Source organism: Pteronotus mesoamericanus, unplaced genomic scaffold (assembly GCF_021234165.1).
Source record: "Pteronotus mesoamericanus isolate MK-2021 breed Mesoamerican mustached bat unplaced genomic scaffold, CSHL_Meso_final scaffold_409, whole genome shotgun sequence".
NCBI classification, from domain to species: domain Eukaryota; kingdom Metazoa; phylum Chordata; class Mammalia; order Chiroptera; family Mormoopidae; genus Pteronotus; species Pteronotus mesoamericanus.
Window position 1 is genome coordinate 202,409 of NW_026555316.1, and position 21,488 is coordinate 223,896.

Here is a 21,488-nt window from a genome sequence, read left to right on the forward strand (position 1 = left end):
ATATATATATATATATAGATCGGGCACTTTACAATCTGTAGAATTAAACCTCTTCTTGCTCCAATGACTGTCTGCCTCAGTGACAAGGACACTAAATGGGAAAAACATAGGGAATGTGCTTAGAAATCAGCGGGGTTAGCTGCGCAGATGCCACTGCGTCCCGTCTCATTGTCTCCCGGGGTCCCGCGGTGGTTCAGGATAGTAGTAAAGTTCTCCCCAGACTGAGCCTTTCTGAAATCTTCAGACTGTTTAGCTAACTTTTTTTTCACCGTTATTTTTCGTTTTGCTCACCTCTGCTCTCCTGGTTCCAGAAACCAGAAAGGCTTTCCTTGCGGTAGGTCTCATTCTACCCGAAGCAGAACTTCTGAAACCCTGTGAAAAAGCCTGTTCTTGGGAAACGCCCTGCAAATTTAGACTAGATTTCAAGTTCATACGTGCGCTGGGGCTTCTGGGTTTAGGAACAAACCCAGAGTCTGGCCCTTTCAATTGACCCTGCGTTAATGACTATCGTGATTTGAACACATTCGCATTAAAAACAAGCAAACTGCTGTAACCAACTGGCTTTTTCTGGCTTTCCTATGCCCACTGGCTTTGGTGCATTCTTACTGTATGACAATATTCTGTTATATCATTGATGTAATTTTTCAGCTCATGTCCTTCTTGGAATGGTATTTATTCATTCTTTGTCTTATAGTGAGTCAAAAGGTATGTTCTGAATTTTGCTACATGAGATGACTTTTTTTTATTTTTATTTTTTTGTGTCAGGGGAGTGAAGTGCTGCCCTTATAGAGTAAAGGGCTGTTGGCACAAGATGAAGAGATACAGCCATCATTTTGGGGAGATATTCACGACAGTCATAAAAGTAGAAAAGATTTTACTTGGTTAATTAATCCCGGTCTTTGCATACTTACGGAAGCACAAATTAAAAAATTCAGAAAAATTCCCAATGCTTTTAACTTACAAACTTCCTTTGTAAAAGAACATAGACTTCACATTGGTCCTTTCTGAACCATTTTGTGTCCCCTCCCTCTCAGCTTAGGGCCTATTTTCGTTATTAAGAAATAGGGGGAACCTTGTAACCTTGTTGGCACAGGAAATGGTCCCTAATGTGCGCTCAGGACCTTAATAGGCTGTGTCTGTCTCTGTCTCTTCAAAGTCTCTCAATCTGACTTAAAACACAACAGAGGTTTTGGCAGTTTGATCAGGAGATTGTTTTTATCTGTTACATAAAAGTCATTTGCTTTTCAAAGATTGGATTTATAGTCTTGATAAGTATGAGGTTAACTCATGCCCTAAAAACATGCATTCTTTGCTTCTCTCAAATATTTTTCTGAAACCTCCTACTCCATAGCCATATTATGGTGTAATGTTTATAATTGCGCTCTCAAAATACCTGCCGCAAGGGCCTGGTAAAAGTGCGCTGCCTTACAAATGGGTTTGTGTCACTTCTCTTGGGGGACTCGGTGGAGGCCCAGCGCAGTGAAGGTTTCGTTTTTTTCCTCAGATGACTCGCAGCGCAAGCAGTATGAAGAGTGGCTTCAGGAGACCCAGCAGCTGCTTCAGATGCAGCAGAAGTACCTCGAGGAGCAAATCGGCGCACACAGAAAATCCAAGAAGGCGCTCTCTGCCAAGCAGCGCACCGCCAAGAAGGCCGGGCGCGAGTTCCCGGAGGAGGACGCCGAGCAGCTCAAGCATGTGACAGAGCAGCAGAGCATGGTGCAGAAGCAGCTGGAGCAGGTAGGCCGTCGGCACCGCGGCCGGGCCCTGGCCCTGGGCTGCTGGTCACGTGGCAGGCGCTCCGCAGGCAGCACCGACCGGGGACGTCCTCACGGGCCGCACCCAGAGGAGCCATTTTCACGCCCCGCTGGGAAACTGGGCGCAGCGGGGCACTCGGGTGCTTTCCCTGCCTGGGCCTCGGCCCTCCAGAGCTCAGAGCTCGCGGGGACCCTGGTGCCTGGGGGGACGGCCTGAGCCCGAGAATCGTTTGCTCCCTTGGAGGTGATCTTTTCCTGACCAGCACCCTTACTTCCTGGGTATCTAGTGGGATCTCATATAGCATTTGAAGCATCCTGGTGATGCTTTTTCATGATACATTTTTAATATTTTCTTTGAATATTTTCATTTTTACAAAATATACCAATGTATTTTAAAAATACTCTTTTCTAAAAAAATGAAACCATTCTTCTGTTATCTTCCATTATAAACCAGTTGTTTCTCGAAGTGCTCATATTGAAATTACAATTATACTTGAACTAAAATTTAAATTTTTTATTTAAAATAAAACCATTAGCAGCCCTAGCCAGTGAGGTTCAGTGGGTTGAACATCGCCTGCAAACCGAAAGGTGGCAGGTTCGGTGGCCAGTCAGCACGCAGGCCTGGGTTGCGGGTTCAGTCCCTGTTCCGGGAGCATGTGAGAGGCAGCCGATCGATCGCTGTTTTCCCTCTTGCATGGATGTTTCTCTCCTCTCTGTCATTCCCTTCTCTTCTCTCTACAATCAATAAGAACAATAAAATAAATAACATTGCTCAGAATGGGCTAAGGGCCCACTCCTAGGTATTTAACCACGTGAATTTAAAACTTGGGTTCACACAAAAACCTGTACGTGAATGTTTATATCATCTCTAGTTATAGTCACCAAAAACTGGGGACAGCCCACGTGCCCTTCAGTGGTGAACGGCTGGACAAAGGGCGGTGTGTGCCCACAGTGGAGGACTACGTAGCACTGGAAAAGAACGGCGTGGATGGCTCTTGAGAATGTTATGCTGAGTAAAAGAAGCTAATCCCAAAATGTTATGTGCTGGTTCCATGTGCATGACGTTCTTGAAATGACAAAGTTATAAAGCTGAGCAGTTGTCTAGTGATTCCTGGGGCCAAGGGCTGGAGGAGGAAGGTCTGACCGCAGAGCAGTAGGGTAGTGAGGGCGTTTTCTGCGTCTTGATCATGGCGGCGGCTACACTAACTAATGTCTGTGTGTGTGTGAGCCGTCAGAGAACTGGGCTCCCAAAAAGTCAGCTTGGCTTCTAGCTGTCCATTTTCATTTTTAAAATAAAATTGAAAAGCAATCTAAATGCCAGCAGTGGAAAGGGGGAAGTTCAGAGCACGTTGACAATAGGCTGTGTGCTTCCTGGGTGGTGAACGTTCCAGGACGTCACCCTCTGAAGCCCGCGATCAGCACCGCACCCAGGGAGGGCGTGCGCAGGCCCTCGCCGAGCGCCGGCCCCTTCTGACCGCAGAGTGAGGAGCGCGGACCCGGGGCGCCTGCCCGCACGCTCCAGCCTCGCTGGCACTGTGCTGGGAGCACGGGGCTGTGACGCAGTCTGTTTCGTGAGCTAGGGCTAACCCGGGAGAGGCAGCTTTTCTCTCTGAGTTTGCTGTGCTCACGCCACGTCAGTGCCCTTTGAAGCGTGGATACTTCCTGTGACGTCATGTCAGCCCTCCTGCTGCCTTTGGTGCGCTCTGTGCGTTCTCTGGGACCAGGGCCTCCTGTTTGCCCGCCCCCGGGCTGGCTCCTGTGGAAGCTAGTGCTGTGCTCGCGCGGCAGTCGCCTGCCCCTGGGTAGTTGCCAGCGGTCCAGCATGACCTCGTTAGGATGCTGATTGCTGGCGATGTTTCTTAAAGGATTTTTGAAGGTTGTTAGAAAGATGGGGCCTCTGCCTCCTCGTTCGCAAACACTATTCTGAGTCCTTCGTTTATGTTTCCTGCTGCTTTCCCAGTCCAGTGGCAACTCCATTTCTCAGCAGTGGACTGGTCAGAAAAGAGAAAGTAAGACAGAGGCCACCTGGCTGCTGGAGGACGGGTGAGCGTCATCGTGTGCAGAGAGCCTGCCCGTCAGCCAGGGGCCGAAAGAAGCAGTGGCGTGAGGTCCGGCTGTCCACAGGCGGAGTGACCGGGAAGGGCGCGCCCAGCGCCAGCACCCCGCCCCTCTGCCCCGGCCCGGCTGAATCCTCAGGAGAGCAGCCTGGGGTGCAGAGGGTTGTGGAATGAACTGACACCGGCCCCTTAGGGCCTTCGTCGGGACTATTCAAAATGTGCCTCGGAGCGCGTTCAGATTTCAGAGCTCTTAGCATGGTAACTGTTAGATGCAAGGGGTTTTCCAGTCTAGGCTTTTTAGCCCGGGGAAGGTGGGGGGGCGGGGGGGCTGCCATTTTATACATTGAAGACATGAAATCTTAACACATCTAAATGGTAAAATTTGAGTTAAATCTCACCATTTTTCTAACCTTATGTGTTAATGTAACGTCTAAGGTGTTACAATTAGCTGATTCCTGTGCCGCTTTTGTTTATTGTTTCATCCTTTTGTAGTTTAAAAAGCTTATGACTTTCACAGTAAGACAGACTTACTATTCCTTTCAGAAAACTTTGTCAAATTCGTTTTTGGTATTTCATATGTAAAAAGTTTTACAGATGACTTTGCAAAGATCCTATTGTTAAAAAAGATTGGCAGCCTTTAGTTAGTGCCTCTCAGTCCATCTTTCTGTGATTTGTGCCGTTGCTGAAGCAACACGTTTCTGCCGGCGTAAGCTCGGGCCGCCCTGGGTGTGGCTCGGCCAGGGCCTGCGGTCGGCAGCCGCAGTGCCCGTCTGTGAGCCAGGCCCCTCTCCCTCCAGATCCGCAAGCAGCAGAAGGAGCACGCGGAGCTGATGGAGGACTACCGCCTGAAGCAGCAGCAGTGCGCCCGGGCCCCACCCCCGCCACCTCTGGGTGCGGGGGCCGCCCCGCCCGTCCTCGGCCAGCCCGGCTTCCCCCTGGTGGCCCAGCCGCTGCCGCACACGCACACAACCGTCGCTCCGGGCCATGCCGGCCCCGCGCGGATGCCCAGCCTACCAGGATGGCAGCCTCCCGGCGCCCCTGCTCACCTCTCCCTCAACCCTGCCCGGATTCCACCTACAGTGCCCCAGTTACCAGCAAAAGCTTGCCCGCCAGCCCCGGGGACGGTTCCCACTGCAAACGCACAGAGCGGCCCGCCTCCGCGGGTGGAGTTTGATGACAACAACCCTTTCAGCGAAAGTTTCCAAGAGCGGGAGCGGAAGGAGCGTCTCCGAGAACAGCAGGAGAGGCAGCGGATCCAGCTGCTGCAGGAAGTGGACCGCCAGCGCGCCCTGCAGCAGAGGATGGAGATGAGCGCGAGGCCGGCCGCGCCCCAGACCCCATTCTACAGCCCTGACCTGCCGTGTGACTTCCTGCAGCCCCCGCGGCCCCTGCAGCAGTCTCCTCAGCACCAGCAGCAGGTGGGCCAGGTCCTACAGCAGCAGAGCACACGCGGGTCTGTTAATTCACCCCCCGCTCCGACTTTCATGCCGACCAATGAGCGAAGGCAGCTAGGACCCCCCTCATTTGTCCCGGACTCGCCGTCAATTCCTGGCGGGAGCCCCAACTTCCACGCCAGCCAGCAGGTGCCTGGAGGTCTTCCCGGGGCCGGCTTCCCGCAGCCCCCCGTGAGGCCGCCCTTCACGCCCGCCTCGTCCACAGTTCCGCCGGGGGCCGGCAGCGGTCTCCCCTGTGGCCAGGACCCTGCTTTAGCCCACGGACAAGGCTACCCGGGCTCAGCCCAGTCTCTCATTCAGCTCTACTCCGATATCATCCCAGAGGAAAAGGGAAAAAAGAAAAGAACAAGAAAGAAGAAGAAAGATGACGATACGGAATCCACCAAGGCGCCGTCCACACCGCACTCGGACATAACTGCCCCACCGACCCCGAGTGTCTCTGAAGCTACCTCCACGCCCAGCGTGCACACGCCCAGCGAGCTCCCCCCACAAGGAGAGCCCGAGCCGGGGGAGGCGGGCGGCCCATTGGCTCCTAGTGCGGCAGCAGGCCAGCCGCGCACTGAACTGGGAAGCAGCCTGCCCACCAGTGAGTCCTCCCAGGGAGCTCCGCCTCACCAGACTTTCGCCACCACAGAGGTGGACAGGAGGCCCCCGGACACCCCTGCCACGGCCGAAGTGGACAACCCGGAGGTGGCCGAGCCAGAGCAGGGCCCAGGCCATGAGGGGCCTCCGCCAGAGGGACACACTGGGAGCCAGGCTGCCGAAATGGCTGCAGCCTGTCCCGCCTCCTCGGGGGAGAGCCCTCCCCTCCCTGCCGCGGCCCCTGCTGCCAAAGGAGATGCCGGCAATGAGCTGCTGAAGCACCTGCTGAAAAACAAGAAGGCGGCTGCCCTTGCGAACCAGAAGCCCGAGGGCTCTTTCTGCTCAGAAGACGACTGCGCAAAGGACAGCAAGCCAGTGGAGAGGACGAGCCCAGCAGAAGGGCAGGTACGTGCGGCTCGGCCTTGTTTCCTTTGTTTTAAATCATAGTTACTGTGGGGTTGTGCCTCCAGTGTGCTTATTTGACCACTGTTTTCGTCCCCTATAGGACCATTGTTTATTTTCTCTTTTTTGTTTCCATGGACCCAACGTTTTGACGTGTGCCCACGAGCAAGGCAGAGGGGCTCCCGCACCAGGGCCCTCAGGGCTCTTGGGGACGGCTGGTAGCCCCTGTCGCAGCGCGGTGACACTGCGTGTCACACAGGCGCAGTCCCTCACGTGGGCGCTAGGTTGCCTGTGTCGTTTTTCTTGTATCTGTAGTTTGCTCTTTGAGTTTGCTCTTGTTTTCCATTTGTACTAAGAGCTTCCTTGTAAATACACCTTTATCAGATTCCAGCCCCCATGTTTCTGTGCACTTGAGGCGGTTCTCAGCCTGGGGCTCCGGCGCCCTGGACGGGTCTCCAGCTTCTCTGTCTTCCAGAAGCTGTGTGTTCATAAGCTCCCCGCTGCGCCACTCACGCTGCGTTTCACCATTTCCACGCTTGTAGTTGAATGGCGCTCTGTGGTGCGACGCCACGCTATTAGCGAGTGCTGGCTTCCTCTTCGTTCTCTCAGCTGCCTGTTTGTGGGTTCAGTAGACCAGGAGGGCTGACCCAGCAGATGGGTGGGGTCTTTGTAAGTCTTCTGCAGTGACGTTTGTCAGCAGCGGATGTGCCCCGTCTCTGGGAACTTGCAGGCCAACCCTGTGGGCCCCCCAGGCCGCCTCCCACGCGCTGCTGTCTCCGCAGGACGCCGCCCCTTCTTTTGCACCCCAGCCAGCGCCTTCTCCCCTGGAAAGCTCCGTTCTGGAACTGCCTTCCCCGGGAGCCTGTGTCAAGCACGTGTCGAGGCGCTGTGCTAAGGGCGCTGTGTCTGCAGCGCGCCCTGCCGTGACGGCCCCAGGAGGGCACGCCCGCTTTGGGGCACCTTCTGTGCTCAGTGCCCAACACGTTACTTAGCGCACAGCCAGTCCTTTGGTATTGAAGTCCTAATGCTGGTGGTGACACAAAAAATATCGAGGGGGTGCTGGGGCAGAAAAAGGGGTGCCATGAGCTGTGTGTGTGTGCGTGTGCGCTTGGACTTTGTCTCATGTCCTCGTGTCTCTGTAGAGGATAGCAAGGGCCAGGCACACCCCGCAAGGGGTGACGCCCCCCATCGACTCCTGGCATTCGGCCGAGCTGAGCACTCGCCCTGAGACACCACTTACTGTCCCCGTTTTATAGGTGGTGGAAGTGTTACGGCTGAGGGGATTTTTGCAGCCATTAATGTTTACGCTGTGTGGGGATGTTCAGTGCCATAGGGAACCCTGTGTCAGGTTTAACAAGCAGCCACCCAAACAAAAGAATGCAAACTGCAACTCACTGTGTTTTTAACAAAATGTGTAGGTGCGGATAAAAGCGCGCAGATGGACATATTAAAATACTGGCTGTTTCTGCCTCAGGCAGACTTTCTATCTTTTGTGCTCTTCCGTAGTTAGAAGTATTCTTTGTAACGTGGTAATACCGCCTTTTTAAGGGAGACTGTGAGGGTAAGAGACGAGGTCAGCGCCTGCCCCCTCGTGCCCAGCTAAGCAACTGCCTCTGTAGCCTCTTACGAGCCCCCGGGGAGCCCTAGGCTCTTGCGGGTCTTGGCACCAGCTGTGCGGCCTCACTGGGGGGCCGCGTGGGAAGCGCAGGGCCTAGGGGCCCCGCACAGACCTGCTGCCAGAGGGTCCCTCTCACACGGCCCCGGGGGTCCCACGCAGGCCCCGTGCGGGGGGTACCCAATGGCCCAGCCCGAGTCATCGGGCGACTCCCTCCCGGGTCCAGGCTCGGGGACCTGGGCAGGACGAGGGGGTGCGCACCCTGAGGCCGCGATTGCCCCTGAGGCCGGGATCTGGCTGCGGGCGGCGGTCTGCACCTGCTTCCACCTCCGCTTTGGATGAGCCTGGGACTGGTTTTCTCAGTTTTAAGTGGTTGGGGAAAATCTAAGGAGTCACGTTTTTCAACATGTGAAAATCACAGCACACTTAAGGCTCAGTGTCCATGAGTTGAAGGTCCGTGGGGATGTGGGGACCCCGCCCAGCCCTGCACATCGGGCCGAGCCGGAGCGCAGGGGCAGCACCGTGCGGCCCCCAGAGGCTCCAGGCCCTTCACCCCGGGCCTCGCGAGAGCCTGCTGCCCTTGCTCTGAGCTGCTCACAGCACCCTGGGAAGGCCTGGTCGTCAGGGCCCTCCCGCCCTCGGCAGGGGACGTGGAAGTGTGTGCAGCGCCTGGAGTTGCCTGCATCGCAGAGCACAGCTGTCAGATGTAGAAATCACGGTCCTGAAACAGAGCCGGAATTTTTATGTACTGATAGCACCACCCTTAAAAACCTCTTAAAGGACTGGTGTATTTTCACTAATTACAAAGACAAAAGTAAAGCGAGGTTTATTTGCTGTCCCATAAGTTCTTTTTGTTGACTTTAAGAATATAGCTGTTATTATTCAATCAGATGTGTGATTGTGAGCTCATTTGAACGGCCAGTGTTGGTTGGCCTTATTGACCTCTGAGGCCAGCTCTTCCCCTCGACGCGAGATGCGTAGGATGGGGCTTTCCTGGAGTCTGTCAGCTGCTCTTCAGGCCTGTGTTTCCCCCGCGCCTCAGGGAAGCCCCATGTCACACCGTGAGCGCTCGGGGCAGGGCTGCCCCGTCAGCTGAGAGCGGTTCCCGCCCCCGCAGGGCCGGGAGCTCTGGCCTGCCCGCTGCTGCGCTCGGCCGGGGCGGCGCTTCCTCTGAGGGGAAGCAGCCGGGATGGGGGCTCTGCTCTCCCCTTCAGCTTTGCAGCCCACCAACGATGTCCACACTGGAGAACAATGTTTAGAAAGGGAGGGACAATATTTTTAGAAAACAGCGGTAGCATTTGGTGCTACCGCCTTCCCTCCAGAACTTTATTCTCCCTGTCAGTGTGTTCGGGGTAGAATATGCTTGAACTGAAAATCCACATATAAATAGTTCACTCATTTCTTAACCTTTCCAATCGCATTAGCAAACTCTGGGGGCTCAAGTGCAAGGTGGTTTTGGATGTGGCAACAACCAGCTGCCAAAAGCAGATGGAGGAGGTGACACCAAGAAACAGCGAAGCAAACGGACGCAGAGGACAGGGGAGAAGGCAGCTCCTCGCTCAAAGAAACGGAGAAAGGATGAGGAGGAGAAGCAAGCCGTGTACTCAACCCCGGACACCTTCACCCACCTGAAACAGGTGAGCCTTTGCTGGTAGCCCCTTTAGAAGTTAAAGGGTGTGAGAACATTAGAAAGTTATTCAGCCCTAAAGCGAGAGTTACAGGGATAAGACATATCAACGAGGAACCTGATGGCGTCCCTTTTTGCAAAGCTGCAGCTTGTCCTATTGGCCCTAAGGGACAGTAAAAATGCTTGGGCAGGTGATGGTCAGCATCCAGAGACGCTCTGTCCGCATCGCTGGCGACCGATGCAGAGACGTGCGGCTGCCGGTCCCTCCCCACGGCCAGGCCTGGTCCCGCACCCTTGTCGGTGCTGCCGAGGTGGGAGAGGCCGCTGCACCTGCCCAGGGTGCCTGGCCTCCGGCCGCACCCTGACTCCAGCTGAGCACAGATAAGGAGTGGGCTTGCTTGTTAGATGCCTGGCAGCGTCTCTGTGAGACAGATAAGACCAAAGCTTATTTTAAAGTAGCTCTCAAAGATTCTGTAGCTCTCACTTATTCCAGCATTTGAATTCGTGAAATTTTTAAGCCTTATTTTTCTCAAGCCTGTTTTACCAAGTTGCCTCGGGTCTTAGAAAAGTTGAGAATCGCCCTCTGTTGTTGACCATGTGCGTTACTCTCAAATGTGTTTTTCAATAGCAGCTCTCTCTGCTCCCTCTAATGGAACCAATCATTGGAGTGAACTTTGCGCACTTTCTTCCTTATGGCAGTGGCCAATTTAATAGTGGGAACCGACTTCTAGGAGCTTTTGGCAGTGCTACCCTTGACGGGGTTTCGGATTACTATTCTCAGTTGATCTACAAGGTATGTTCCTTTGCCGCAGCGTCACCTCGCTTCCTCGCTGGATGCGTAGCAGCGTTGGCGGAGCGCGTGGTGGTTTTTTCCGTCTAGTTTCCATCTGACCTTCCGAGTTTCACTGAAACTCCAGTTCAAGTAAAAGATTAACATTTTCCTGGTGAAGCATTTATGACATGAACGTTTAAAATTTTTGTACAGGAAAGAATAGAAATTGTGAAAAAAAAAAATTATTTGCATCTCCATGGCGGAGAAATTGCAGGGCGGGACAAAAGCAGGTTTACAGCTAGAAGTGCGCAAACCAGCTGATTCTGGTGTCCTTACTTACTACTGCCTTGGTTTCCATGGGAACAGCTGCAAACCTCCTTCTGCCCCGCCCTGTATTTATTTCCCTGTAATCTTTACGAACTCTTACAAGAAATCCAAATTCACAGTGAACAGTGAGGATAAAAAAATGTAGTTAGGCATTTACCCTGAAAAATTAAATGAGAAAAAAAATTTTCAAATGTGTTTTATCTAATTAGGTACTAATTACAATTATGCATTAATTCTTGGGCTACTAAAACAATAGCGCACTGAGGCGAGTCTGTCAGCATTATTTTTTAAACCAAGTTTTATGATAGCCTTATTAGACATTCTTCATTTCATATCCAACTTAATGTAAAATGGGTTCTTTGCAACAATATTTGAGAGTATCCCCCATTTTCCTGAGGCCTTCTCTTCTCGCTTCACTGTGAAAGCCACTCCCTCGCGGTGCTGCGCTCGCCACAGGCGCCGGCTCGGCTCTGCGGGCAGAGCCCAGCCGCACGCGCCTTCCGCTCTGGCTCCCGCTCTCTCCTGCGCCAGCTCCTCATCTGCAGGGAGCCCTTGGTCTTTGCCGCATTTGCAGTTCACCTTGCACTTGATTTGCATGTTCTTATTGGTAGATTCCCACAATCGAAGGTCAATGACAAACTGGTGACAAACGTGAAGCAGGGAGAGCCGTTTGGAGGACTGTGAATGACTCAGTCACTTCAGTATTCTTCCTCCTGCTTTGGCTTCTTTTAGAGATTTTGGACATTCCAGATTCCAGTATCTAGGATGTGTGTTGCATCAATGGAAATAGGGCCACAAATTCTCAAGTTTTTTATAGAACTGGGGCATATCTTAATGAGAACTTAATAAAGGAATTTTTGAGAACTTTCTACAATTTATTGGTTGAGTTTGAAAGCTGCCCTTTGCTGGCTCCAACACCCCTTGAAAAGCGCTGTACAGAACCGAATGGGGCAGAGTATAAACTTGCTTCTTTGGAAGCCGAGCCCTGCGCCTGGGCCTAGTGAGCAGGGCCGTGTGCCCCCGGGTCGAGAGCGCCCGCTGCCTCCCCTGAAGCGCCTCTGGCCTTGGACACCTCCTTTCCTTTCTGGTGTGACTGAGAGAGGAAGAGGCATCCTGATTACATGTTGGTAGCCTTGCTCCCATGTGCTAAAAATTCACAGAACTATAGTTTAGCAAGGTCATGGCTTATTTGCTCAGTAGCATGTAATTTAAAATTTTTTGGTCTCCTGCAGCAGAATAATTTAAGTAATCCTCCAACACCCCCTGCCTCTCTTCCTCCTACACCACCTCCTATGGCTTGTCAGAAGATGGCCAATGGCTTTGCGACGACTGAGGAACTTGCTGGAAAAGCCGGAGTGTTAGTGGCCCACGAAGGTATGACGGAGACAGCTCTGACGTGACACCTCGCTGGGCGCGCCCTCGCCTGTGGGTGTGGTGGTCTCTCCCCGCAGCAGCTCCACGTGTCTTCATGGCTGTTTGCATTCACTTTTCCAGTTACCAAAGGTCTAGGACCTAAACAATTTCCGCTGCCCTTCCGGCCCCAGGACGACTTGCTGGCCAGAGCCCTCGCTCAGGGCCCGAAGACGGTCGATGTCCCAGCCTCCCTCCCCACACCCCCTCACAACAACCAGGAGGAGCTGAGGTAGGAGGTCTTTCCTTCACAGATACTTTGTAGTTATTACATATCTTGAAATGGATATAAGTATGTAACTAGCATAATGTCTGTAGGAATAGTCTCTAAAGACATTTAAGGGGTGAAACTGGTGAATAATTTTCTTCAGAATTCAGTTTATGAAACATTCTTGGTACTGAATAAAGCCAGTTTGTGGGTTGTCGAAAGTGTACAGGACGGCGGGAAGTTAAACAATCCCGACATAGACAGGAGGCCGCGGGGGTCTCCCCGTACAGTGTTTCCAGGCCACGGGCCTCCTAAGCTCCCGGCGCGACGGGCATGCTTTAGTGGTGTTTGCACAGTCTGTAGGAAAAGCCCGGCTGCAGGACGCAGGGAACGCTCTCGTGGGAGGGGGTTTGGGGACCGCCCGGCTCAGGGCTCCGTAACTTCCTCGCACCAGTGCCCCCGGGCCCCGGGCCCGACGGGGACAGCCTGGCAGCCACCCCGTGCCCCCGGGTGCCGGAGGGACTGCTGGTGGGCCCTGTCCCGCGGGCGCCCTCCCTCCTGAGAGCGGATGGCACGGCACTCAGTCCAGGTCTGTCCCTTGACTAATGAGACAGCGGGGACCGGGGAGAAGAGGCGTGCCAGGCTGGGAGCCCAGGTCCCTTTCGTCCGCCTCCGCCTCACACCGGGAGTGGCTGAGTCGGGCCCGACGGCCACTCTGGGGGGAGCCGCCCGCGGCCTGCGCGGCTGCCCTCGGGCAGGAGGCCGCCCACGCCAGGGTCCCCTTCGCACGGCACCAGGTCCCAGGGCGCCCCGTACCAGGTAGCCTGAGACCGCACTTGCCCTCCAGCCCCCGTCGCCTTGGTAACCTCCAGCTCCCCGCGTCGCTGCCCTGTCCAGAGAACCTGGCAGTCGCGCTGGTGGAGCGGCCCGTGCGGGAGGCCCGGGGCGGGGTGGCCCGGGCCGACGTGTGGCGTGTGTCCCCCCGGCAGGCTGCAGGACCACGGTGGTGACCGGGACACTCCCGACAGCTTTGTCCCTTCGTCCTCCCCCGAGAGTGTGGTGGGGGCGGAAGTGCGCAGATACCCAGACTTGTCGTCGGTCAAGGAGGAGCCCCCGGAGCCCGTGCCGTCCCCTGTCATCCCCATCCTCCCCAGCACCGCCGGCAGAGGTAGGGGAGCGGCCGGTCCTCCGACAGCGCGCCCACTCGCGGTGTCCCCGCTTGGCGTTTGGAAGGCGGTAACACCGGCCTTCCTGTTTCCCTCCCCTGTCCCCTCCCCCATCAGGGCCGGAGTCCAGGCGGGGCGACATCAAAGCTGAGCCAGGCGCCTCCTTGTTCCCGCCGCCGTTCGGGCCCCCGCCCAACGGCCCCCGGTCGGGTCTCATATCTGTGGCCATCACTCTGCATCCGACAGCTGCTGAGGTAAGGCGTGGCCGGCGGCACCCACGCGGTGTATGCGATGTATGCGGTGTATGCGGCAGGGCCCCGGAGGGTGAGAACTGACAGGCGGGTCAGGAGGAGCCGTCGCTGCAGGCGCCCAGCTGCGCTGAGCGCTGTGAACTCGCGCTGGGCCGCTGCTCCCAGCCGCAGTCCCGCAGAAGGGCAGGGTGGGGTTCGCGCCCCCGTGCTGTGGCAGCAGGCCGCCTGCCTCGGGCTCTGGAGAGAAGCCTTGGTCGCCGTTCACACAGGGGAGCACGCGGTACAAAACCACCATCAATATGAAAGCTTGACGGAAGCAAAGTACAGATACTGTTCAGGTGGCAGCTGCTCGTAGCAAACACCAGCGTGCTGCCGCGGCGTGGTTTGGTGCCTCCTCGCTCTCTGAAGGCAGGCAGTCGGTGGTCAGGACACAGCTTTCCCGCGAGCCTGCGTCCTCGGGGTGTCGCGCCCGCTCCTGGGCCGTGTCCCTGCATGCCTGTCTGACCTGCAGCGGCCTGAGGGCAGTCGGTGCGCTGAGGCGTGCCGGCACCTGGGTCCCCTGAGCAGGGCTTGCGTGTGCGGAGGCTGGCCCGCTGCGGCAGCCTGGGCCCGAGGCTCTGCTCCGAGGAGGCGCTGTGGGGCAGCTCCCCGTGCACGAGCCCTGAGGCCTCCTCTGTCCAGAGCCTGAGCTGCTCTGCAGAGGGTTGCTGGGCAGATGCTACAGCACTCACTGGCCTTTCTCTTCCAGAACATTAGCAGCGTCGTGGCTGCGTTTTCCGACCTGCTTCACGTCCGAATCCCTAACAGCTATGAGGTTAGTAACGCTCCAGACGGTCCGTCCGTGGGTTTGGTCAATAGCCACAGAGTAAACCCGGGTTTGGAGTATCGACAGCATTTATTTCTCCGTGGGCCTCCACCAGGATCTGCGACCCCCCCCAGATTAACAAGCTCATACCGGCTGCAGCCGCCCAATGTGCCACTTCCTCCAGCGAGCAATGGTGAGCTGGTTCACACTCAGCCTCGGGTCTGTCCTGCATCTGCAGGCCGTGCTTTTACTCCTCGTACAATTTCAGTGTGATTGTTAGCACGTCACAGGCCACATCTTGGAGTGTAGCCGTCAGTGCATGAACCTTATGCGGGAGGTCTGTGCCCCGTGGGGTGATTTTGACCTCTGGTGCTTTGGGGTGTGTATGACGTGCGATGTGGCAGGAAGTATTTGAGTGCACCCCTGAGCAGGTTACTGGAAGCATCTCTTGGTCTCTGCATGCCCAGACCCTCACCCCGCGAGCATGGCTCCACATTGAGCCCAGAGGGCCGGGACTTGCCCGTTTCCTTTTCTTCTGCGTCTTCTGTCACCACTCGCCATCCCTCTGCGCCGTCTGCGCTGGGGCCGCCGTCCCCAGGCAGGCTCCCTTCCTGTGCTCTACTCCCGGCCCTGCTTCCACCCTCTCCGGCCAGCCCTGCGGCCTGTTTCTGTCCATCCGCTGCTGTCGGGACCGAGTGGTCCCCACTCCTTACCCCCGAGCCCCGAAGGAGAGTCGCCAGGGTGGGTTTTGAACCCTTCGTCCCTCGCGGTCCTGCTTCCCCGTTTTCCCTGCTTCTGCCACCGTGCCCTGCGTGAGTCCTGACTCTTACCTTGGCTCTGGAATATGGCTTATCCCTCCTTGTCCAAATCAAACTTACTTAAGACTCTGGCGCACATACCTCTCGCCTCTCATAAAATGTTTTTGTATCGTCATCCTAACCCTCAAGCAAAAGCAAGAGCTTGCCCCCGGCCCCCGGCCCCCGGCCCCCAGACGAGGTGGTCGCGCGCCGCGGTGTCCGTCCCGCCCCGTGCGCAGCAGCATCTCCGCAGCTGCTTGGGCAGAGCCGTGCTCCCTCCCCTGTGCCGGGCCATGCACGTTGTCGGCGCCCCGTAGCCTCTGCCCGGAAGAGGAGGTTTTTATGAATTAACGGGGAATAACGGAGGTCAGCTCAGCGAGCCCTTGTGAGGAGGTAACAGAGCACAAACCCACGCCGCCGCGTGGTGTTGGGCGTTTCCGTCCCTGACAGGACTCTCGCCCCCAGGTCTCTCTGGGTACAAGGATGCCAGTCACCGTGTGGCAGAGGGCACGGCCCTCAGGGCCCAGTGGTGCTCTCACTGCAAGGTGGTCGTTCTTGGGAGCGGCGTGCGGAAGTCGTTCAGGGACCTGGCCTTCGGCAGCAAGGTAGGGGGACGCCCCTTCCCCACCCCCGGGCCCCGCCGCAGGAAGCGTCCTGGGCCGCGCTCTGCTGCCCAGTCCGGGAGGGCCCCTCTGGGAACCGCCCGGGACACGTGTTCCGGGCAGTGTGTCGGCACGCATGTGACGGTCTGGACACACACAAACTACAGCAGGCTGAAACTGGGTGTTCTGAAGATGTATTTTTAAGCGCAACGGATATAGATAGTAAAGTTTACTTTGACACATTTATTTTCTCTGTGATTACATTCTATGGTAAGTAGATGCATCATTTTGTTTTTACTCAAGATAGGAAGCTCCTTTCACCTTCAACATGAGATAAAAACCAACACTCTATAGATTCTGTTTTTATTAAATTGGAATTTGTTGAGATCCCCACACGTTTCTCTTTGCTTTCCAGGATTCTCGCGAAAGCTCCAACAGAGTGGAAAAGGACATTGTCTTCTGTAGCAATAACTGCTTTATTCTTTATGCATCAACCGCACAAGCAAAAACCTCGGAGAGCAAGGTACAGTTAGTCCAGTTTCAGCTAATGCGCAGTAGACAGTGGGTGACTTCTGTGTTCTAGGGACACATCAGGGAACCAACAGGGATCCGGGGGTGGGCGCCGTTCCGAGTGAGAGCGTGGCTCCCCCACCCCTCGGTCCAGGCGGCCGCTGCAGGTGAAATGATTTGTTTGTTGGGCGGAGAGACCTGAATTAGATCTTAAAAGTTCAGAATTGAATAAAATATTGACCCTAAAATATTTGGTTTTGTTTAGTTACACATATCTTAATTACAACTGTAGAATATTGTTTTTATTGATCTTATCCCAGCGGGAAAACCTGTTCACAAACAAGTCTGTGCAAGTATTTTGGGGAGAAGTTACTTTGTTCCTATCTTGGCAGAAATGGGCTACTTAATTTTGTGTAATTTAAGTGTATCTAAGTGTGTAGTTGATGGAGATGTTTGGTTTTCTAGCACAACTGTATCTGTTTCTATTACTCTTCTACTTTTTGAAAAATTTATTTTCAAACACACTTGAACTGCAGAGTCACGTGACTTTCAGGTGTGCAGCGTAGTGATTAGCGACTCATAGGCCCCCCGCCCGCCCCCTCCCCCCGAAGCCCACGCCCGTAAGCCCGGTGCCCATCCAGCCGTGTACACAGCCGCTGCTGCGCTGCGCTTACGTCCTCCTGGGTATTTTTGTAACTAGCAGTCTGTACTTCTAAGTTCCTTTTTTTTTTTTTCTTTTTTTTTTTTTTTTTTTGCTCGTGTCCCAAACTCCTCCATTCTGGTGACCCATCAGTTTGGTCTCCCATTTCTGTTTTGTTTTGGGGTATTTTTGTTGTTTTGTTTTTGTTTTGTTTCAATATGTAAGTGAGATCATACAGTATTTATCTCTGTGACTTGTTTCATTTAGCATAATACTCTCCAGGTCCACCCAGGCCTTCGCAAATGGCAAGATTTCATTGTTTTTGTATAGCCAAGTCCCAGCCCATTGTATAGACGCACCACCTCTTCTTTATCCACTTGTCTGTGGCTGGGCACTTGGGCTGCTTCTATACCTTGGTGGTTGTCGATAACGCCGCAGTGAACATAGGGATAGACACATCTTTTCACATCAGTGTTTTGGATTCTTCAGATAAACACCCAGAAGTGGAATTGCTGGGTCAGAAGGCAGTTCCGACTTTCTGGGGAGCCGCCGCAGCGCTTCCCCGGCGGCTGCCCCAGCCTGCGCCCCCCCAGCAGTGCTGGCGACTCCCCTTTCCGCACATCCTCCCTGGCTTGTTCCTGAGGACGCCACTTGGACCGGCGTACGCTGGGTCTCGCTGTGGCCCCAGCTGGCGTCTCTCCGATGGCCCGTGGCGCAGGCGCCTCCCCCTGAGCCTGCTGGCTGTGCGTGTGGGCAGCCGCTCTCAAGCCACTGCGGGGGCGGGGGGACCGCCCGCGCCGCCCGCCGCTCCCCCCCCAGGTTCTCGCTGTCCTGGGGTCCCTGGGGCGCATGTCCTGAGACCCTCATTTTGCCAGCGGGCAGCAGGCCCCAGTGCCGAGGTGTGGAGTCCGAGCTGTATGCCCAAAAGGTTCCAACTTGAAATGAGGGTGTCTTATCTTGTGTGCAGGAAGGAATGTCTTTTCACGAGTGTCTTTAGTCGGTGTGCGATTCCTGGGTTCTCCCCGAGGTGCGCCCTCTTCTCGGGGAGCCGGCAGGATGGGGGAACGTGAGGAAAGGGAACTCGGGGGCCGGACCGTGAACTGAGGGCGTGCTGCCGAAGGAGCGCCTGAGTTTGAGCCTGAACAGCTTCAGAGGATGGTCCATTGGCTTAGGGGCAGGGCCCTCCCCTTCCTTCCCACGTGTGCCAGCAGTGGAGTCGAGAGGAATAGGCAGGGAGGCCGGAGAGTGGGGATAAGCTCATAGGAGAGCTTTTCGAAGTGCTCGCTTGGTTTAAGAAGAGCATTGCTCCATCGTACCAGTTAAACCCACTAACTCCTCTGTGGCCTTGGCCCCTCTGGCTTTGTAATGGGGAGGGACCGCAGTGTCCAGGGGGGGCGAGAGCAGTGCTCCGGCGTCGCGGCTCCGCAGAGTTGGGTCCACCCGCAGCTGCCTCCCTCACCAGCCCTGTCACTCCACAGGTGTGCGACATCGGCTCTGCTGGGCCCGTGTCCTCACCACCTGCTTACAGACTCTGTCCCCTGCCTGCTGGCCACACACCCTGTTAAACCGAGTGGCCTGGCTTTGCATGTCAGCAAGAAAGGCTTTTAGAGCTTGTGAATTACTCTCCCTTTTCTTGCCCAGGAGGCTGTTCCTTCGTTGCCACAGTCGCCTGTAAAAGAGTCGCCTTCCCGAGTGTTCCATCAGTACAGCAACAACATCTCCACGCTGGACGTGCACTGTCTCCCGCAGCTCCAGGAGGCGGCGTCCCCGCCGGCCTCGCCTCCCATCACCTTCCCTCCTGCTTTTGAAGCAGCCAAAGTCGAGGCCAAGCCAGATGAGCTCAAGGTCACAGTCAAGTTGAAGCCTCGGCTACGAACTGTCCACGGTGGGTTTGAGGACTGCAGGCCAATCAACAAGAAGTGGAGAGGAATGAAGTGGAAGAAGTGGAGCATTCACATCGTGATCCCCAAGGGCACGTTCCAGCCGCCTTGTGAGGATGAGATCGACGAATTCCTGAAGAAGCTGGGCACGTCCCTTAAACCCGACCCTGTGCCCAAAGACTACCGGAAGTGCTGTTTTTGTCACGAGGAGGGCGATGGTTTGACTGATGGGCCGGCAAGGCTGCTCAACCTTGACTTGGACCTGTGGGTCCACTTGAACTGCGCTCTGTGGTCCACAGAGGTCTATGAGACCCAGGCTGGTGCCTTAATCAATGTGGAGCTGGCCCTGCGGCGAGGCCTGCACATGAAGTGCGTCTTCTGTCACAAAATGGGCGCCACCAGTGGCTGCCACAGACTGCGGTGCACCAACATTTACCACTTTACCTGCGCCATGAAAGCACAATGCATGTTTTTTAAGGATAAAACTATGCTTTGTCCCATGCACAAACCAAAGGGAATTCATGAGCAGGAGCTGAACTACTTTGCGGTCTTCCGGAGGGTCTACGTGCAGCGGGACGAGGTGCGGCAGATCGCCAGCATCGTGCAGCGAGGCGAGCGCGACCACACCTTCCGCGTCGGGAGCCTCATCTTCCACGCCATCGGCCAGCTGCTCCCGCAGCAGATGCAGGCGTTCCACTCCCCCAAGGCACTCTTCCCCGTGGGCTACGAGGCCAGCCGCCTGTACTGGAGCACACGCTACGCCAACCGGCGCTGCCGCTACCTGTGCTCGATCGAGGAGAAGGACGGGCGCCCTGTGTTTGTCGTCAGGGTCGTGGAGCAGGGCCACGAGGACCTCGTCCTGAGTGACTCCTCCCCCAAAGGTGAGAGCCGCCCGCGGCGCGGTCCCTCCGCTGTCCGGCGCTGGACGTTTCAGGCCGGCGTTTCCCTGTCTTCTCTCGTGTTTGTTTCATACTTGGTAACGACAGATGTGGGTTTTTCATTTACAAATGCAAATCTGAGCTGCTTCATGTGATTGAACCAGCTCTTTGCTGTACAGTTGCATAGACACTTGCTAGACTTACTCTCAATCAGGATATATAATCAAATACAGAGTTGATAGAACAGATAGAAAAATTTGCCGATAAAGGTTGCCTGCCCTTTGCATTGGGGACCTGCTTCTCGCTGCCCTGGAGAAGGCGCACTCCACCTGTCGAGCACGTTCTGGGGATTGTCTTTTCTCAGGGGCATCAGGTGTCACATTTAGAGCTAGAAAGTAGGCCCTTAGTTTTAACATCTAGTGTTGAGCCTACGTATCGCCGTCACTCTGACGTGGGAGGGATGTCACTGGGGTCCTGGCTGGGTGGCTCGGTGGGTTAGAGCATCGCCCCAATAGGCCAGGGTTGTGGTTCAGTCCCTGGTCAGGGCACAGGCAGGATTCAAGCAACGAGTGCCCAAGGAAGTGAGGGGGGTGTCTCTTTCTCTCTCTCTCTCTCTCCCCACCTTCCTCCTTCTCTAAAACCAAGCAATAAAATTTTTAAAATGTACCGGAGAACTGCTTTTTTAAAAAGTTGGTGGTTCTTTAAAAATGTATGAAATGCTCTAAAGATGATTCCAATAAAAATATAAATTTCATAATATAATTTATATCTGAGGCAAAAGTAACTCTTCGAGAGATATCAGTAAATGGACATTTTAAAACCTAGTATGTTACGTAGCCCATATGAAAATGAATTTACTACTGTATAAATTTCAGTTATTTTACATGTTATTTTTCACTTGCCCTGCCTACTGTCCTTAGTACGGCACAGGCTTGTGCTCCAGGTTTCAGGGCCTCCAAGGGGCCCTGCCGGCCGGCGTGCCAGGCCATGGGGCCCGGGCGCGGGCCTGCAAGGATCGGTCCCGCTCTGCTCTACACTGTGCGCTGCGTCCTGTTTCGCTAGTTTGTCAGACAGACTTTTTTCCTTCGTCCACATGTAGGTGTCTGGGATAAAATTCTGGAGCCTGTGGCATGTGTGAGGAAAAAGTCTGACATGCTCCAGCTTTTCCCAGCGTATTTGAAAGGAGAGGACCTGTTCGGCCTGACCGTCTCAGCGGTGGCTCGGATCGCGGAATCAGTGAGTGTGGCATGAGGCGGGGCTGCCGGGTGACCGCTGTGGCACGTGCAGCGGCGGCGTGGCCGGCAGACGCGCACCGGCCTCTCACGAGGCGTCGCGGTGCATCGGGACGGCTCCACAAGGGCTGGCGTCTGCTCGGTCAGGCGGCCCACGCGGCGCAGGCCCCCCTGCCCGTGGCTCCGGCTGCCCTGCGCTGTCGCGGGGCGTTTACAGCTGCTGCTGGGTCTCAGGAGAACACGCGCCTCCTCTTTGTGATCTTTCAGGATCACAAGCGCCTTTGCCAATGAGTCTACACGCAGTTTTGGAAAACTGCGTGATCATAAGGCCTTTTTCCTGAGAGTAGGAGCTCGCTGATGGGTCTTAGGAGAAGCAAAGGACCCAAAGCCCCTGAGCCGTCGGCCCGGTTGCCTCCCTGAGTGGAGAGCCCGGCCTGCGCAGTACGTCTGCTGTGTCTGTCGAGAGACGCGTGCGCAAGAAACGTATTCGAGAAAAGGCCTTTGCCATCTAAATCATTG

General features: G+C 55.2%; 1 protein-coding gene across 1 annotated transcript in view; it reads left to right on the forward strand.

Moving 5' to 3' along the window:
* KMT2C (lysine methyltransferase 2C) overlaps positions 1 to 21,488 on the forward strand; it is a 213,577-nt gene that overhangs the window by 184,450 nt on the left and 7,639 nt on the right. The window contains exons 42-54 of the mRNA XM_054593417.1: positions 1,505 to 1,737; positions 4,609 to 6,252; positions 9,289 to 9,501; positions 10,120 to 10,284; positions 11,823 to 11,964; positions 12,085 to 12,232; positions 13,198 to 13,376; positions 13,492 to 13,628; positions 14,374 to 14,623; positions 15,693 to 15,832; positions 16,245 to 16,352; positions 18,621 to 19,740; positions 20,837 to 20,973. Coding sequence (XP_054449392.1) covers positions 1,505 to 1,737; positions 4,609 to 6,252; positions 9,289 to 9,501; positions 10,120 to 10,284; positions 11,823 to 11,964; positions 12,085 to 12,232; positions 13,198 to 13,376; positions 13,492 to 13,628; positions 14,374 to 14,623; positions 15,693 to 15,832; positions 16,245 to 16,352; positions 18,621 to 19,740; positions 20,837 to 20,973 — 4,616 coding nt within the window. The remainder of the gene's footprint in view (positions 1 to 1,504; positions 1,738 to 4,608; positions 6,253 to 9,288; positions 9,502 to 10,119; positions 10,285 to 11,822; positions 11,965 to 12,084; positions 12,233 to 13,197; positions 13,377 to 13,491; positions 13,629 to 14,373; positions 14,624 to 15,692; positions 15,833 to 16,244; positions 16,353 to 18,620; positions 19,741 to 20,836; positions 20,974 to 21,488) is intronic.